Here is a 12,903-nt window from a genome sequence, read left to right as displayed (position 1 = left end):
TTTATAGTAAAACAGGATTATCATTGAAACTGGAACGAAAAACTAACAACCAAGCATCAAAGCGATTGAAAATAGGAGTTACCACGTGCGGTCAGCACGCAGGCAGGTACCCCCTTTGAGCCCTGACAGACATAAATATACCCTTCAATTTACGTGGGTGCGACATGTGGTGCGCAGGGAATGGTGGATGGTCGTCGGGTTGGACCGTGGGTCATCCAGGCGATTTGGGTCATATAGTTAGCAGTTCAAACTAGGTCGAGTCAGAGTACCGCGTCTCCACCGGCAAAAAGACGGTAGCTCCAGTCATTTGCCGACACGTGTTCCAACGGCGTCCAGACGTAAATATACCCTCTCTTTTTTTCGTTAGGTACCTCGAGGCGTCTCGAACACTTTCTTCTTTTGCATCGGTTGGAGATTTAATCTTTAAGGCCCTCAATAAAATCTCAAAAACTCAAAATTTTCCATACCGATTAGACTCGAGTGTTATAGATTGATTCCTTTGTCATTTTTTTACTCTCCACCCTTCTTCAAGAGGGAAACCAATTGGCATCATCAATGAATAAACTTGGTAAACTCCTATTTCATCTCACTCATGCATGCATTACATACATTTTCATGTGGCTTTCAACATATCTCGACACTATAACTCTACTTATAGTGATGGCTAAACTAAGAACATTCGATTACCCGACGTTTCTTGGACGCTCAACGAAAAAAAGTCAATGGTTTCTAGTCGTCCTATTGAACACAGCTCGAACCTTTACAACTTTTGAGTCATTATAAACTAGCTAGCTTTCACAGTACAGGAAGTTAACAAGAAAACAGTCAACCATCTATGCTAAAATTTACTTCATTAACATAGACAGCAATAGAAACAAGACATCATTAAACATAAGTCTTCTTCGAATAAAATATCGACGTCCTACGTCAACATACGACAGTACAGATCAGAAAAAGAAAATGTCTAATTACATTACTAGCTCAGAAGCATTAAACTAGATTTCTGTAGCGTTTTCCATAATCTCATATTAAGAATTCAAAGAAGATGCTAAAATTACAAAAGAGAGTAGAATGATTTTGTTCTAACCAGGTAAGTCGCTCAGTAGTCGAAAGGACCGACGGAGGTTATCCCTGATATCAAATTTCTCGAGTCCTGTCGGCTACCATAGTCGTCACAGGTATTGTTCGAAAGCCTCTGGATTGGCATAGAGTTGAGAAGTTCTAAACCGCGCTTCCCCATTTCCTGAACTTCGTCGGGTGAAAGTATTTTGATACACCATACACTGTTTACGAACTCCCTGGTTTGCATAAAGAAGTTTCATGGTTGAGGCTGCTAAATAATTGAAGATAATATTGGGAAACCATGCAAATGATGGATGTTATGGAGAAGGGGAGAAACTTACGGCCACGGGCCATCCCCAAGGAGAAGAACGTCGTTCTCCCGGTCAACGAATACAAGCTGCCAGCCTGATCTCAAAGGATCCTCCAACTCGCCTTCTAGGCCAAACATGCGAGCAAGCTCACTGCGTAGCTCGAGGTAGTTGTTGAATTTTGTTATATCTAAGGACCTACTGTAGGTCCCTGATTTATGAACCTGTACAAAGAATGGATGGACAAAAGAGGGTTAAGGATACTAACAAAGGCCATATTATAGTACAATGTGAAGAAGCTATGTTGAATCACCTTGACAAAAGTTCCATTTGGTTGGTTTACTTGGCCCACGTTTTCATGAGGCTGCAAGAAACCCGATTCGTCGATGCAATTTGTCGTTGGATTTACGGAAAAATCGGTACCGGATGAGCTCATGTAGTTGGAAGAAAAAGGTAGTGTTGTGGAAACATTATCGTTGCCGACTCCCCTAAGGTTCGACATCCCATTCTGCATTAGAAGGGATGAAGACTCTATGTTCACACCAAATAGAACATGGTTTTCTGGATCTGAACCCTCATCTCGATCACCGATAGCACACTCCCTTCCGGGGAAGGGTGGCAATGCAACCGTATTCTGAGACATACCACTTTCTACTTGAGGAAGAAAGTACTGAGAAGCTCCAGTAGAGAGAAGGTCAATAGCAGACCTCTTTGATGGCCAACCAGCTGAAGGAATTACTGAATTTGCTCGTTGAATGTTAAGCAGCTGAGACGATTCGTCTTGGACAAATGACCCTGCAAGACTATGGAATGGGGAAACAGTAGGACTGGTTACAGGGTTACCATTGGAATCGGAAAAACTTGGTTGTTGGCAAAGGGAAGGGACGGTTTGCAGGGACGGTGATTGGGATTGTGAACATGAAGCGAACTGAGATATAGCAGGGATTGTACAAGGAATCGGTTGATGATCAACCAGTGGCTGTGGCTGTGGCTGTGGTGGTGGCTGTGGCTGTGGCTGTCTTGGTTGCTGTTGATGCTGCGGTTGTTGATTATTGAATGACGGCTCAGGCTGCAATTGTGGCTGAAGGTGATGTGACTGAGTTTGAGTTTGGGACTGAGAATGCTGCTGATGTTCTTGAACGGATTGCAGAAACGCGTGCTGAGATTGAGACTGATGCAACATCTGAGGCTGCATTAAAGTTGAAGGCTGACAAGGGAGACCTTGAGGCTGCTGAAATTGCAGCATCGATGCAGGCGCTAGTTTGGAATAATCGATCGCTCTCATCTCCTGAAGCGCTGCAGTAGCCATGGCTTGATACACGTCGGATTGCATACCGACCATGGATGGATCAAGCCTCGGATGCATCCATGGTGAGACCCCATTTCCCTGAAAGTTTAGACACTGGATGCCACGATCGCTGTTATCTCCCCGTAGCCACATGAACGGAGAATTCATTCCGAGGTCACTATCCTTGATGCCTAAAAGAAAAACACATAGAGAAGTTAGACATGAGTACCCATAGAACTGGAATTCATAGCTAGAATATGACTAATGATGGTAATTGATGAGGAAAAGATACCAAACGAAGGCAGTCCGGTTGGCCATTGTCGCTTCAGTCGAAGTGGAAACGGTGATGGATACATTGGAAATGTTGTTAATGGTTCGATTTCCCACAACGACACTCTTGGCTGCCGCTCTCCTGCTGTTGACTCATCCCAGCCAACCTGCATCAATCCGTTTATTAAAGTAATGCAGCTATTCTAGATTCATAAAGATTGAAACTTATGCTTCACTACTCACGAAGTGTTAACTGTGCTCACTAACCTTGACCGAGCGCCAATGCGAATTTTGCCATCTTACAGGATCCAAGTCACTAATGCCAGTGATCGTTCCCATGTAGCTGCATACACGAGAAAAGATAAGGAAACGACGAATAGGCATCCAATTCTAGCGGTAAAAACTTCGGTACTCAACTAAAGAAGTTGAAAGCTGGTGAGGATTATTTAGAGGAATAGTCTCACATTGGCTAATAAAGAGGAAGATCATGAGTTTATAAGTAAGGAACACGGTTTCCATTGATATAAGGCCTTTTTAGGAAACCAAAAGCAAAGCTACGAGAGCTTATGCTCAAAGTGGACAATATCATACCAATGTGGAGGTCCGTGGTTCCTAACATGGTATCAGAGTCATGCTCTTAACTTAGCTATGCCAATAGAATCCTCAACTGTCGAACAAAGAAGTTGTGAACCTCGAAGGTGTAGTCAAAGGTGACTCAAGTGCGAACAAATGGTGTGATTTGTTCAGGTATTCAGAGAAGGAGTCGAGCCTCAATTAAAGGGAGGCTGTTTGAGAGCTCTAAAGAAGGAGGTCTCTGGAGAGGCTCTATAATGTACTTTGTTCGAGAGGAGGATTGTTGAAGATTATTATGAAAAGTAGTCCCACATTGGCTAATTAAGAGGAAGATCATGAGTTTATAAGTAAGGAACACTGTCTCTATTGGTATGAGACCTTCGAGGAAACCAAAAGCAAAGTCACGAGAGCTTATGCTCAAAGTGGAAAATATCATACCATTGTGGAGGTCCATAGTTCAGGTAACTTCTTCGACAAATTGCAATAACCGAGAGGCAAAACTAAATGCAGCAAGAAAAAGAGCTAGAAGGCAGTAACCAGACAGGACTATTTCACCTAAGAGACAATTTACATAGAGAACAATAGAACTAACATTCCGAACCTACCGACGAACACTTGATTCTTCTGTTTCAAACAGCATCCGAAAGCGCATCCCGACAGAAACACGAGTATGGTAGACTGCCTTCACATATTTGGCCAGTGGTATGACAAACTCTGAAGGGCTAGCCCTGATCAGAAATCCAAGTTTTTATATAAGAGCAAGGAGTATTAAAAAACAGTAATAGCTCGAGAACTCGGAGTAAACTCACACCTCGGGTTAAAGAATATGGTAAACCGACTATTGGTAGCAGCTGCATGGGCTGCAGCAGCAAGGAGTCCTAAATGCATGCTATCACTCGACAAAACAGATGAAGGCATCACGGTTTGCGGTCGACTTGCACGCCTGATTCCGAGGAGTAATTGGTTCTTTTCATTCCTGAAGAAAAAAGGTCAGTATTATACAATAAATGGCAGGCTTACACTGACAAGCTGGTAGATCGAAGTCGAGGTCCAATAAATAGTTATGAAACTATTTTATAGCGGATATCATAAGCGAAACTTGATAAGCAGAAGGAGTCAAACATGAGACAACACCGCATACCAGATAAAAAGCACAGCATCTCCAGCAACGAGTCGTTTAGCGCTCACAAAGACACTCCATCCAGTTGTTAGAAGGTGTCTTTTAGGCTGGCCTGCAAAGACATTAAGAAGTCAGTTCTCCATTAGCATAGGATAACAACCAAGCTCACCGTTAGCCGATATTGTCCTATTTGGGCTTTCCCTTTCAAACTTCCCCTCAAGGTTTTTAAAACGCGTATGCTAGGGAGAGGTTTCCACACCCTTATAAAGAATGTTTCTTTCTCCTCCCCAACCGATGTGGGATCTCACAATCCACCCCCTTCGGGACCCAGCGTCCTCGTTGGCACTCGTTCCCTTCTCCAATCGATGTGGGACCACTTAATTCACCCCTTTCGGGGTCCAGCATCTTTGCTGGCACACCGCCTCATGTCCACCCCCTTTCAGGGATTAGCCTCCTCGATGGCACATCGTCCAGTGTCTGACTCTAATACCATTTGTAACAACTCAAGCCCACCGCTAGTAGATATTGTCCTCTTAGGGCTTTTCCTTTCGAGGTTCCCCTCAAGGTTTTTAAAACACGTGTGCTAGGGATAGGTTTCCACACCCATATAAACAACACTTCGTTCTCCCCCCCAACCGATGTGAGATCTCACAATATCCATCCCAATGCCACCATTATACAAATTAGATGCAAAGAGGATAGGTTAAGGGAAGAAACTATCTAGAAATGAACACCCACCACGAAATATATGTCTAAATTTCCACTCATTATCATGTAGGTCCCTCGCAATCAGCTCTTGGGCTGGAGGCTGCATGGAGAAGTCCTGCATCGAAACTATATTGTCTGAGAAAATCATGAACCAACATTAGCAATGACTACTCAACACCTTAAAGGGCACTTACCAAAGGAGGAAATACTTTTTCAGCAGCACGGCGAGGAACCGAAAACCCCCCATGTGTGCTGGTATCACTGGCTGTCAAAGTTTTGCAAAAGTAATTTGTTGGCTGCCTACTTGGAGTGCCCAACTCAGCTGGAAGGTAGGCTTCCTTCAATTCTTGCTGCATAGCAATGTAATTCATATCAACCAAAACATGAAAAATGAAAGCCAACCAATCAAAATGCGAGAAAGGAGATATAATCTTACAGCACTCAAGGGTTGCAAAGTCATCTGAGCGTATACTTCATCAGTGTCAGCATCCGCCTGAAGTTTTAAACACTCAGAGATTAATATGAAGCCTGGCTTACAATAAACAGACCCAGAAGCAAGCAAGTATCAAGCCTTACATGCATTGTCAAGTTGTGAAGTTGACAGATGAGCTGTGGCGGTAAACTTGGGTAATTTGGGATCTGAGTATCCACCTCTTTGTTGGTAGATGCAGCAACCTGCCCAGAAAACAAGAGGAATAAACTTCAATACTTGAAGAGCTTAAAGATTAAATATGAGAGATCATATCAATCTCCGGAACGGAGGAGATTGAATTGCTGTCAAAATCACACCGGAACACAAAGTAGCAGTGTAACAGTCTAAACCCACCGCGAACAGATATTGTCCTCTTTGAGCTTACCTCAAGGTTTTTAAAACTCACTACCAAGGAGAGGTTTCCACACCTTTATAAAGCATGTTTTGTTCCCTTATCCAACCGACTGTTAGGGAGAGATTTCCACACCCTTGTAAAGAATGTTTCGTTCCCCTCTCCAACCTATGTAGGATCTCACAATCCACCCCCTTCGGAGCCCAGCATCCTCGCTGGCACTCGTTCCCCTTTCCAATCAATGCGGGATCTCACAATCCACCCCCCTTCAAGACCCAGCATCCTCGCTGGCACTCGTTCCCCTTTTCAATCGATGCAGGATCTCACAATTCACCCCCCTTCGGGGCCCAGCGTCCAAGCTAGCACACCACCCGGTGTCTGGTTCTTATACCATTTGTAACGGTTCAAGCTCACCACTAGCAGATATTGTCTTCTTTGGGTTTTCCCTCTCGGGATTCCCCTCATGGTTTTTAAAACGCGTCTGCTAGGAAGAGGTTTCTATACCTCATAAAGAACGTTTTGTTCCCCTCTCCAACCGACTCCTAGGGAGAGGTTTCCACACCCTTGTAAAGAATGTTTCGTTTCACTCCCCAACCGATGTAAGATCTCACAATCCACCTCCTTCAAGGCCCAGCAAAGAGGCACTCATTCCCCTTTCCAATCGATACGAGATCTCACAATCCACCCCTCTTTTGGGCCCAACGTCCTCGCTAACACACCACCCGATGTCTAGCTCTGATACCATTTGTAACTGTCCAAGCTCACCACTAGCGAATATTGTCCTCCTTGGGTTTTCCCTTGAGGTTTCTAAAACAGGTCTGGTAGGGAGAGGTATCCACACCCTTATAGAAGGAATGTTTCATTCCCCTCTCCAACGGATGTGGGATCTCACAAGCATCCAAAAACACATCAATAACCATCAGGGTTATTAATTCTCAACATTTTAAAGGCCAAAGAGAACGAGCAAAAGAATCCCAAGTAGCCATTGAATATATACATCCTCCTAATCGTGGAGTTTACCTGCTCACTATGTCCTTGAGGAAAATAAACAACCCGACTCCCAACAGCCGGAAGAGAAACAAGAGGACCCGCACACGCATGCCAAAGCTCAGAATTCAGGACCCTCCTCTCACCTGCAAAATTGATATCAATTTTCATGAAAAAGGCCAAGAACTCCCGCACCTGGACCACTCAATTGGTTGACACACACAAGTTGAAATTACAAAACAAAACTCCAAGGCAACAAAAGGACATAAATCTAGCATGAACTGCAAAATCCAAGGCCGCCGGAAGGCAAAAAAATAAGCAGAATCATCCATTACTTCCATACCCCATTAGCAAACAAAATTGAAGCAAAATGGTTCAAAATATGCATACCTTCAGGAGCCTGAGGACTAAAACCAGCCGCAGAGAGCCTCATTATTACACAAACTAATCAATGATAACCTTCAATCCAACAAAGAAACAGCAAATGTGGTTCCCTCTCCTCAACCGAAGCCGGTTTCGCAACAGAACAGAGTAGTTTTGAACCTCATCCGAAGCTTAAAATCACCACAAACGCACCCCCCAGGATTCAACCAATCTCTAAGTCACAATTACAAGACAAAAAAAAAAGAAGACCCAGATAAAGTTTCACAAAACCCAACTCCTCCTCCTCCTCCAGGTCCACAGATTACAAGTTCTAGAACAGAGCCCACAAACTTAAAGATCCAGAAACGCCTGGGAAGCACCAGATCTTCAAGGAAGAACACGAAACTTCAAGATTTTTAGTAGAAATAAAAGACCCAGATCTCAAAACCATCCCCCATGTTCATTTCTGGTACTAACAAGGACCCATTAAGCACTGACTGAGAGGTACCCTTTTCACAAAAAAAAACCCAAATAACATCATGCGATTGCAAGCTCCATGGGTATGTAAGGAGAGCTTCCCAGGTTTGTTTTGAGTATCAGAAATGGAAGGTTAATAGGTAGTGATGAAGAGTAGTAGTAGTAGTAGTAATAGTTGTGTTGATTTACCATCCAAATCGCTCCCGAGTGCTCTGTTTCTCTGTTTCTTCTCTGTGTTGATGCTGTGTGTTTTCTTTCTGACTGCTCTGTTTTTGTCTGCTCCAAATGTTTCTTAATTTTCTTTTTGATTTTGGGTTTATGGGTCAAGACGCTTTGCTCCAATCAATCAAAGCACAACCGCCATTATTTCTCGCTGTCTTTTTCATCTCAGGGGGAAGAAAAAGTAGAAAGACACTGTAGAACGAGCCAAGGAGTGGAAGAGAGAGAGAAGAAGAAGAAGAGGGTTTTATTCGAATGAGAGAGAAACTATCAGAATTTTTTCTTTTTTTTTTTTAATGGCGAAGAAGATGACAACAAAAACAAAAGTAAGCTGCATTTTTTCCAAATTTCCTAATACCTTTTTTCACCCACAAAAATGGGTTAATTCTTTTATTTTTAATTACCATTTATTTCTTATTACGATTTACAACCTACCTACGGACCAAGGAAACATTCTCACGTAGACAGTTTCTATAGAGCATAGGTTTCTCAAAAGGTAACTCAAACGTACAAAGGTTTTCTCGAGCCAGACAGAGATTAGCCCTCGAGTGCAAAGGCAGAAGGAAGCATGACTGCAAGACCCATCTACCTATAACGAACGAAAGTCGGCCTTAGTAATCCGACGGTACCAAATTTCATCCTCGCAAAATTTTATATTTACTTTTTTCAAGATCAGATTTTAATAATATATATTCTTTAAGGTAAGGAATGTAATCTCCATCCCTGACCTAATTTAGCTAACACGAAAAAAAAAAAAAAAAATTCTCTCCTCCCTCCCTCCCTCAAGTTTAAATCGAGTTTTACAGTCTCGAGTGGGTCTCGTTCAAAGTATTGTCCATTTATATTAGGTTTTTAAGGTAGTTTGACTTGAAGTTTTTGGTCAAACCCGGATTCATTTTTCATCGTAAGATTTTAGCTCACACTTAAATTTAATTATTAATTTAGGAAAAAGCATATTGTGTTTTATTTATTTATTTATTTTCAAGTTGGGTATAAATTCCATATATAACTTTAAAATTAAGTTCACATGAACCTATAATTTATTTTTAAATGAAATATTTAAAAGTAAGAATAACTTAATTATAAAATTGAGATTAAAATATTATTTTAAACCTTAGTTTATTCAGCAACATAAAATAATCACTTTTTTTCGAATTTTTAAATCAATTAAAAAAAACAGTCCTTTTTTTATATTAATAATTTATTTGAAGTGAGACGGGGTCATACTGCGGCGCCCAGGGACGAGAAAATGGACTGGACAGGGAAGTAAATTACCAAAATAGCCCTCCCAATAATGAAAAATAAAAAAAAAAATTTAATAATTAAAAGGGAGAGTAAAAAAGTTTCGATTTTTTATTTTTTATTTTTCTTTATTAAAAAGGAGTGAAGTATTTTCCTTAAATGTAAATGTTACAATTAGATGATGTACTATTTACACTATAGTAGAATGACCCCACCACTTTTCCTTTTTTACCCCTTTCCTTCCTTTCCTAATTTTAATTTCATCTCGTGTTGTCACGTCGTAACTTTAGGTCGAGATTGATTCGAGCATGATTGAATTAGTTAAGATATATATTTTTAGAAGTTTCTTATGTGAGTTGTCGCCAATTCGTCCTCTAAAAAGTAAAGATGTTCATTTAATCTGTGAGGACCCACTTCAAATGGAGAATCGAGGAGGGAGCGTGGAGAGATTTTTTTCTCGTTTACTAAACTGGGGTCGGGATAGAGATTACCCACCTTGATCCTCGTGAAACTTAATGAAAATTTTTATGCGGTGAAGGATTGAAATAGAGATGGGGTCAGTAAAGTCTTTTGGATCCTTGCTCTACCGTATGGACATCTATATTAAGATAGAATAGTGGAAGTATGAAATGTACATAGTGAATGGCTGGCTTCTTGGATTGAGGCACTACCTCATAAAGATATGATGGGACAGTATGGTGAGTGTAAATCTAAACATCATCCATGGAAGGTTAGCTGGCAGACCCTCCCAAGCAACATGCGTAGCTTCTCAAACACAACTTGAGTCAAAGGTTTTGTCATGAGATCAGCCACTTGCTGTTTAGTATGACAATGTTGTAACATGACAGTTCCATCTTTATTTAAATCATGGAGGAAGTGAAAACGAACATCAATGTGTTTGCTTCGACCGTGCAAGATGAATTTTTGGTCAGCTTGATAGTGGAACTATTATCACAGTACACCACTGTAGCTCCAACTGGGATATGATCGAGTTCTTCTAGCATCCTTCTCAACCATATGGCTTGACAAGCACAAGCTGGAGCAGCAATGAATTCACCTTCAATATTGGAGAGTGTGAGTACGAGTTGCTTCTTTGAGGACCATAAAACAGCTCCTAAACTTGCAAAAATGAATAACCTGATGTACTTTTTCTTCCCTCCAAATCTCCTACATAATCACTGTCAACGTAGACAGTAAGCTCAGTATTATCATCTTGCTTGTAGAAAATTCCATATGTGAGTCTCTTTTAGGTAACGAAACACCCTTTTAATGGCTTGAAAATGGATTTCGGTAGGCTTAGCCAAGTACCTACTAAGCCAACTAACAGAAAACATGATGTCAGGTCTAGTAGATGTTAAGTACATTAAGCTTCCTACCATTTGCATGTACAAGGTGTTGTTGAGAGAAAAGCTAGTAGAATCCGTAACAAACTTAAATCCAATTACAATAGGATTGTATATAGCATTGCAGCTGGTCATATTAAATCTTTCCAATACCTCCCGGGCATACTTCTTTTGACAAATGAAAATACCATCATCTCGTTGTGACACTTCTAAGCCAAGAAAATATCGCATTCGTCCAAGATCAGTCATATCAAATGCCTTCATCATGGATTCCTTAAAGGAATGCAATAAAGTCTCATCGTTTCCAGTAAATATGAGGTCATCTACAATAAGACATATAAGCAAGAAAGTACCTTGTAATGAATTCTTGAAAAATAGAGTATGTTCATAAGGAAACTTTTCAAAGCCTTCATTTAGAAAATAAGTTTCAATATGGTTGTACCGCGCACGTGAAGCTTGCTTCAAACCATATAAAGCCTTTTTTAAGCGATATACTTTATTCTCTTCTCCCTTGATCACATAACTAGGAGGTTGTGCCACATAATCCTCCTCGTCTAACTCTCCATGAAGAAATGCTGATTTAACATCCAATTGAAACACAATCCACCTCTTTTGAGCTGTTAGAGCAAGTATCAATCGTATAGTGTCCATACGAGCTATAGGGGCAAAAACTTCTGTGTGGTCCACGTCATGTTGTTGTGTGTATCCTTTAGTGACAAGTCGAGCTTTGTATTTGTTGATTTCTCCATGTTCATTCAACTTCGTTTTGTACACCCATTTTACCCCAATTCTTTTTGCACTAGGATCAGTGAGATCCCAAGTATCATTTTATCGTATCGCTTCAATCTCAGAATCCATGGCACATCTCTAATTGGCACTTTTTGCTGCATCCACATATGTTGAAGGATCTTAATCAATAAATAGAGCAAAATTACCTTGATCATTATCATCAGAAAGGTTCTCTCCACTCTCATAGTCACGCATTCAAGTTGAAGGGTGTCTAGAGCGTTTGTCTACTGATTTAGAAATAAGAACAACAGCAGGATCATTAGAGGGATCAACAATAGGATCAGTAATTATGTGTTCTTCTAATATTTGTTGCTCTGAATTTTCTTCATGAAGGTCACCAACTGAGTTGTTTGTGGCTTCATTTTTGTCATCATGGTGGTATTTTCGTCTATATCACTTCAGTCGAGAGATGCTTGAATTGCTTTAGTATAACTCTCATCGTATGACAAGCTCTCCTCTTCATTAAAAATAACATCACGGTTGATGAGCACCTTTTGAGACAATGGATTATACAAGCAATAGCTTTAGACTCTTCATTGATTCCTAGAAGAACACATTTCGTGCTCTTGTTATCCAATTTGGTTTGTTTGCTATCTGGAACATGAACATAGTGTTCTTTTGTGCTCTTCCAATTTGGTTTGTTTGCTATCTGGAACATGAACATAAGATTCTCACCCGAATACTTGAAAATGAGCAACAGATGGTTTGTTGCCACTCCATGCCTCCACCGGGGTTTTGTTTCGAATTGCAAGCATAGGACTTTTGTTGAGAATATGTGCTGCCCAATTGACAGCCTTTGGCCAAAAAGTTTTAGGAACTTGTCTACTGGTGAGCAAACTTCGCACCATATTCATGATTGTTCTATTTTTTATTTCTACCACTTCCTTTTGTTGTGGTGTGTAAGATGCGGTGAGTTTTCAATGTATTCCATGATTTGAGTAGAACTTAACAAACTCAGTAAATGTGAACTCTTAACCTTTGTCGATTCTCAAACCTAAATTATTTGTCCCAGTTTCTTTCTCCACCTTTGTTATGAGAAGTTGGAACATTATGAAGACATCTGAGTTTTCTGTTAAGAAAAATACCAATAATTTTCTGCTGAAATCATCAATAAAGGTTAGAATATACCTTTTGTGGGTGTTTGACATAGGTGTAATTGGACCACATATGTCTAAATGAAGAAGTTGAAGTGGCTTTGATACTCTCCACATACTTTCTTGTGGAAAGGTTTTTTTATTTTACTTTCTCAACCAACAATCTTTGCATAATAAATTAGAACATACCAGTTCTGGCATGCCATGAGCCATCTGTTTCTGTTTTAGAGTTTTGA

At 40.7% G+C, this 12,903-nt stretch overlaps 1 protein-coding gene across 1 annotated transcript; it reads right to left on the bottom strand.

The window, feature by feature from the left end:
• Nucleotides 1-885: 885 nt before the first annotated feature.
• On the bottom strand, nucleotides 886-8,425 carry LOC111802175 (auxin response factor 6). Its single transcript, XM_087126856.1, has 14 exons — nucleotides 7,531-8,425; nucleotides 7,174-7,286; nucleotides 5,906-6,004; nucleotides 5,766-5,822; nucleotides 5,524-5,679; nucleotides 5,360-5,444; nucleotides 4,643-4,733; nucleotides 4,313-4,477; nucleotides 4,107-4,229; nucleotides 3,196-3,271; nucleotides 2,951-3,095; nucleotides 1,684-2,849; nucleotides 1,404-1,594; nucleotides 886-1,298 (listed from the first exon to the last, which is right to left on the bottom strand). The coding sequence occupies exons 1-14, from the start codon at nucleotides 7,571-7,573 to the stop codon at nucleotides 1,100-1,102; spliced, it is 2,709 nt and encodes a 902-aa protein (XP_086982982.1). The 5' UTR covers nucleotides 7,574-8,425; the 3' UTR covers nucleotides 886-1,099.
• Nucleotides 8,426-12,903: the final 4,478 nt, after the last annotated feature.

Source organism: Cucurbita pepo, chromosome 9, assembly GCF_057944985.1.
Source record: "Cucurbita pepo subsp. pepo isolate OVF chromosome 9, ASM5794498v1, whole genome shotgun sequence".
Classification (NCBI taxonomy): domain Eukaryota; kingdom Viridiplantae; phylum Streptophyta; class Magnoliopsida; order Cucurbitales; family Cucurbitaceae; genus Cucurbita; species Cucurbita pepo.
Note: the sequence above shows the minus strand (reverse complement) of the source record. Positions and strands in the feature narration are given on the sequence as shown.

Bases quoted from the DNA above. Each gene is read 5' to 3' on its own strand.
- LOC111802175 (XM_087126856.1), bottom strand. From the start codon at position 7,573: ATGAGGCTCTCTGCGGCTGGTTTTAGTCCTCAGGCTCCTGAAG. The intron at 3,096-3,195 runs GTTAGTGAGCAC...GGATTGATGCAG, and splicing joins CGCATTGGCGCTCGGTCAAG to GTTGGCTGGGATGAGTCAAC. The intron at 2,850-2,950 runs GTATCTTTTCCT...TTTTTCTTTTAG, and splicing joins AACCGGACTGCCTTCGTTTG to GCATCAAGGATAGTGACCTC.